Here is a 5,915-nt window from a genome sequence, read left to right as displayed (position 1 = left end):
CTAGGTCGACTCAGCCTAAAAATGAGTACCCAGTGTGATGTGAGCATCACCACTCGGGATACAAAGGCGGCCGGGCGCGGTGCTGGCTACCCACCCCCTCGTGTGCCGTGCAATCCTTCATAGGTGCTCGCTAACAGCACTTGCCCCAGCAGTCTGTTGAAGGCTGTACGGGGGATCTTTGTGTGTGTGTGTGAGTGTTTGTGTGCAATAAGATCAGGCAATGACTGGCAGAGAAAATTGCTTGAGATTATTTTAAAAGCATGGGTTTAGAAAAGTGAACAAAGCATGTCTCTATTATGTGCATTACCATTGAAGGGTGCTTTGGGTTCAAAGCCATCCGCATAGCCTCAAATCTGCATTAATGCCAATTTGTCTCCGTATCTGGTAAGATCATAGTATTACAGGAGGTCCTCTCACACGCTAACCCAGACTGATGTGAGTGCACGATCTCTGTATTAGTTTTTTTATTGTCCTTAACTCAAATCAATCAATATGCAGTTCAGGTCAAATAAGACATTCCTTTTTAACGCTTTCCAACCAAGGTTGAGATGTTAATGCATTAGCTCTGTTCGTTCATATCTGCCCATCTGTCTGTAGCATGGCATTTCGATAACCCTCTTAAAGATGTATGGACTGATGCTGTACAAGAAGGATGTGGAGCTGAGTGGGCTTGCCGATGACTGGTACCAGCGGTGTCAAGATCGGCCTCTGTGGAGGAGGCTCGTGAAGCACGTTGCTGGGCAGTTGGAGGCAGTCGCCCTCCAGTAACAACGGAGGGCGGATGAGCGACGCTCACGACAACGAGCGGAGCGTCGGCCACACCAAGTCGGTGCAGTGGTGCCTCTGTCAGTCATCTTATTGAGCACATGGCAACTTGGGTCTGTCCTGAGCTGGCAGAGAGCCTTCGACACATCACGTGGCCTCACCACGTAAGACAAAACTACAATTCGTGTTGTAGAGAATGTACCTCCTCCTATACGTGTAACTTTTAAGTGGTATGCCTTGTAACTGATGAATGATCCGAGTGTGCCACCTATTTCAAAGACAATGAGTTGCTCCAGATGCTTCGTGGAACACAACACCGTTTGACCTGTATCACAAGAACGGGTCACACCTGAGTTCTCCGTACAGGTTACTTTCAAACACACACGCACTTTGTCCTAACATCACTTATTCAATGTTTGACCCTTACAGATCAAATGTTACAAGTATGCACAAAACCAGACAAGTATACATTCTAAATTGACAGGCATATTAACAAAATTGGATTACTGCAGTGAAATATACTGCATCACGTTACATCGTATTAACAAGAAACTTTTAAAAAAAGTTGCAGTCTGCTTCAGAGTGTATGTAAAACATACTATTGTGTCATTCAAAACGAGTAGGCCATTGCATGCTGGCGTCTAAGTGAAAATTTAGCAAATTCTAAACATTACCTACAAACTACACAACTGAGATGACACATCAATCATCGCCCCCTACGGACAGGCTCTTGTCCACATGCAGGCCGGTGCAGGGCCACCACCTTATGCCACACAGGGGCAGCTACTTGGGGATGCTCTTCGAGTGTTTCAGACGAGATACGGCACAAAACTCCGAGTTGCTGAGGCGGTTAAGCAAGCACCGTGTAAATGCAATTATGATTACATAGTGAATGCTTGGGAGCTTATTGGCTCTTGCTCCTGGTTAGAGATCTACCCAACCCACGGGCCCACAAAGTGTTCAACTTCACATTCTTGTCATTAAAGGCCTGTGACAAAGGTGCATCTATTGTAGCGACAGCGTCTCTGGCTTACACATCTACCGGGTCTCCACTTGACTTTGAATTGTCTAGGAGCAAGTCCACCCACACCTCCACTTCCACAAACTGCTGGGAGTTGCCTCGCTCTGCCTCAGTCAGAATTCTCCTCCTGCTTTACGATGTGAAGGTCCCATTTTGGAGTTGAATCTTTATCTTCACATTTTACCTTCACTTCTTCGCTCATCACTTCTTCGCATTTCACCATCACCTCTTCATATTCTACCTTTATACCTTTAAAAGTGTCCAAGCTGGGATTTTCGTCCGGTTCTTGTTTCATGAGGGATAGGCTCATTGCAGCACTTTGACTTTCACAAGCTGTTCTCTGGTGTCTTCGAAGAGTTGATGAATCTGCAAACGGCTTCCCGCACAGAGCACACTTGAAGGGTTTCTCTCCTGTGTGTGTTCTCTGGTGTTTTACAAGATTAGATGACTGTGTAAATGCCTTCACGCACACACTGCACTTAAAGGGTTTCTCTCGCGTGTGTGTTCTCTGGTGTACTTTAAGATGTGGTGACTGTGCAAACGCCATCCGGCACACAGTGCACTCGAAGGGTTTCTCTCCCGTGTGTGTTCTCTGGTGTGTTACAAGATGCCATGAATCTGAAAACGCCTTGACGCACAGAGTACACTTGAAGGGTTTCTCTCCCGTGTGTGTTCTCTGGTGTTTTTTAAGAGCAGATGACCATGAAAATGCCTTCCCACAAACACTGCACTTGAAGGGTTTTTCTCCCGTGTGTGTTCTCTGGTGTGTTTTAAGAACAAATGAACCTGAAAATGTCTTCCCACAAACACTGCACTTGAAGGGTTTCTCTCCCGTGTGTGTTCTCTGGTGTGTTACAAGATTACATGACTGTGTAAACGCAATCCCGCACATCGTGCACCTGAAGGGTTTCTCTCCCGTGTGTGTTCTCTGGTGGGTCTGAAGAACTGATGGCCATGCAAATGCCTTCCCACACACAGTGCACTTGAAGGGTTTCTCTCCTGTGTGAGTTCTCTGGTGCCGTGTCAAATTTCCAGTCTGATCCGTGCTGTATGCACGCTGGTCGCATTGTTGACTTGTCGTACCGAGCTGCGCTGAGTGCCTTTGCTCCATCAGACCAATTCTGCAGAGGAAGCGTCAGCTGCAAACAGAAACAAAGAATATCCACACCATCTACACGTCAGGTACAGAGGAATGCACACGAGACTTACACATCTATACTTATTAATATATTCATGATGTAATGAAACGTTTCCCAAATTCATCAGATTTGATGAACGTGCAAACGCCTTCCCGCACAGAGTGCACCTGAAGGGTTTCTCTCCACGGGCTGTTATGGCACACAATGAGAGGGAAAATGTCATTAATATGCCTGGAAGCCTTCATATCTTCCAAGATGAATGTTAACTCAAAACTCTAAGCACACAATTTCGGCTGTCTGACTACAAAAGGAATAAATATGAAAGCTAAATTCAGCTGACATAGCAAAGGGTGTTGAAAACAATACTATTTGTGTTATGCAGAAATGCATAAATTAATGTTCAATCGCAACTTAGAGGTGTGAATCCAGGCTCAGATGTCCTTGAATGCTGGGATGAACAGATCCGACTTCAGCTGAATGTGTGTGCTGTGTTCACCTCCTGTTTCCATTCTTATAAAGAGTTCCAGAGGAAAACAAAAATAAACTATTGTTTTGATATAACCTCCGTGTTCAATAGAGTTAATAGACTTTACTGCAAACACAAACTTGACACTGTCACACACTGCCATGAGTAAACTGGTGGTGGAGTGACCAGAACCATGCCTGGCCACCTTCATCTGCTCAGCATTAATTCTTCATCACTCCACCAAGTAATGAATCGAGGATCAATCAACATAGCCAAGGTTATCCGTGTCTCTGTCTCTCTCTCCCCGTGGTGAAGGTGTTCCCCTCCACACATTCAGAGTCAACAGCGGCACGCGCTTAGCGTCTTTGACCGATATACATTGACGCACGTATTGTTGGTTCTTTCAGTAAAGTCACGTAGATAGAAAATAAAAATAACAAATTAAATTCAATAAGATAAAGACCACTTGTGTTGCGATTGAAACGTCGTGGGTTTTTTGCTTCACTTTAAATTTTTTATTTTTCATTTAATTTTATTATTATTATTTTTATTTTATTTTCTATCTACGTGGCTTTACCTAATAAACCAAGAATATTAATTCCTGCAGTCACCAAAGTTTTAAGTCAAAACATTCACACACGTTGACAAAGCCTCACCTTGTGTTGTTGTGGGCTGGTCGCTTCTGGTAACAAGAGCGGTATAGCAGCTCAAGCGGGCTTGGCCTGGTAACAAAAGAAAATAAAAACTGCGTGAATATTTACACTAAAACAAAGTTACAAAGTGGCGAGCCGGGTGAAGACAAATTCAACTTAAGCGAGATAATTAAAGTGAATGCAATCAGGCGAGGGCAGGAGGCAAGGCCCCGCGTGGCTAGGCCCCGCGCTGTAAAGTTCCAACCTGGACATCGATTCCCATGCTCGCTGCTACTCAACTGACATCCCTACGAGAGAGAGCGAGGCTCTACCTTGGTAAACAACAACAACAACCACCACAATCACCACCACCACAACAACCACAATCGCAATGAGACTTTCTCACCTCGGATTTCAGTGCATATCGCTTCCTGTTACCTCGTGACGTCTCGCGGCAGCAGGTGACGTGACGTCACGTCCGGGGTACGAGACACGCTCCTCCCACAATGAGCGGTTCCGTAACTAAATAAACTAGAGAGTGAATAAATTATGTTAATGTGGCTGGCCGTTATGTCGTGAGTGCTGAACCCGTCGCAATAAACTCGCGACGGCTTTAACGAATACATTATGTTAATGAGCCGCCAGTCACTGGGCGTAGCTTTGCCCAAATAAGGATTGGCCCTGGAACGATATTGGCAGTGACCCAAGCGGAGGTGACATCACGCTCAAGAGCGCAGCGGAATACCTTGGTGACATGCCGTCACTAGCGAGGTACACCTCCCCCTGGCGTTTCACGCCGATGAAGTAATACTGAATGGTGGCGTCACAGAGCGGGATTGGAGTTTAAGTTGATGTAGATTCATTTTCATTGCTCCCTCCCTTGGGTGCGTGGGCTCAGCTACAACAACAACGTGGACATTATTGTGTGTACACTGTGTGTGTGTGTACACTGTGTGTATATACTGTGTGTACACTGTGTGTGTGTACACTGTGTGTGTGTACACAGTGTGTGTACACTGTGTGTGTGTACACAATGTGTGTGTGTACACAATGTGTGTGTGTACACACTGTGTGTACACTGTGTGTGTGTACACTATGTGTGTATACACTGTGTGTGTACGCAATGTGTCTGTGTGTACACTGTGTGTGTACGCAATGTGTCTGTGTGTACACTGTGTGTGTGTACACTGTGTGTGTGTACACTGTGTGTGTGTACACTGTGTGTATAATCTGTGTGTGTGTACACTGTGTGTGTGTACACTGTGTGTGTGTACACTGTGTGTGCACAGTGTGTACACTGTGTGTACACTGTGTGTGTACACAATGTGTGTGTGTACATAATGTGTGTGTGTACACAATGTGTGTGTACACTGTGTGTGTGTACACAATGCGTGTGTGTGTACACTGTGTGTGTTTACACTGTGTGTTTACACTGTGTGTGTTTACTCTGTGTGTGTTTACACTGTGTGTGTACACTCTGTGTGTTTACACTGTGTGTGTGTGTACACTCTGTGTGTGTTTATACTGTGTGTTTACAGTGTGTGTACACTGTGTGTGTACACTGTGTGTGTTTACACTGTGTGTGTACACTGTGTGTGTGTACACTGTGTGTGTACACTCTATGTGTGTTTACACTGTGTGTGTGTACACTGTCTGTGTACAGTGTGAGTGTGTGTACACTGTGTGTGTGTGTACACTGTGTGTGTACACTGTGTGTGTACAATCTGTGTGTGTGTACAATGTGTGTGTGTGTACACTGTGTGTGTTTACACTGTGTCTGTGTGTACACACACAGACAGTGTAAACACACACACAACCTCTACCGTCAGCAGTGGATGGGTGTAGCGAGGTGCAATGCCCCCCCCATCTCTGTGATTAAAACACACAAACAC

At 45.4% G+C, this 5,915-nt stretch overlaps 1 protein-coding gene across 1 annotated transcript; it reads right to left on the bottom strand.

Annotated features, from left to right (window-relative positions):
• Positions 1–449: 449 nt before the first annotated feature.
• Positions 450–4,504, bottom strand: LOC142915529 (uncharacterized). Its single transcript, XM_076061284.1, has 3 exons — positions 4,430–4,504; positions 4,048–4,113; positions 450–2,925 (listed from the first exon to the last, which is right to left on the bottom strand). The coding sequence occupies exon 3, from the start codon at positions 2,895–2,897 to the stop codon at positions 1,896–1,898; it is 1,002 nt and encodes a 333-aa protein (XP_075917399.1). The 5' UTR covers positions 2,898–2,925; positions 4,048–4,113; positions 4,430–4,504; the 3' UTR covers positions 450–1,895.
• Between the last annotated feature and the right edge of the window lie 1,411 nt (positions 4,505–5,915).

This window comes from Petromyzon marinus, unplaced genomic scaffold (genome assembly GCF_048934315.1).
Source record: "Petromyzon marinus isolate PM22_M1 ecotype Great Lakes invasive population unplaced genomic scaffold, UKy_Petmar_22M1.pri1.0 PM_G_Scaffold_32, whole genome shotgun sequence".
In the NCBI taxonomy this organism is placed as follows: Eukaryota; Metazoa; Chordata; class Hyperoartia; order Petromyzontiformes; family Petromyzontidae; genus Petromyzon; species Petromyzon marinus.
This window is presented reverse-complemented; position numbering and strand designations above follow the sequence as displayed.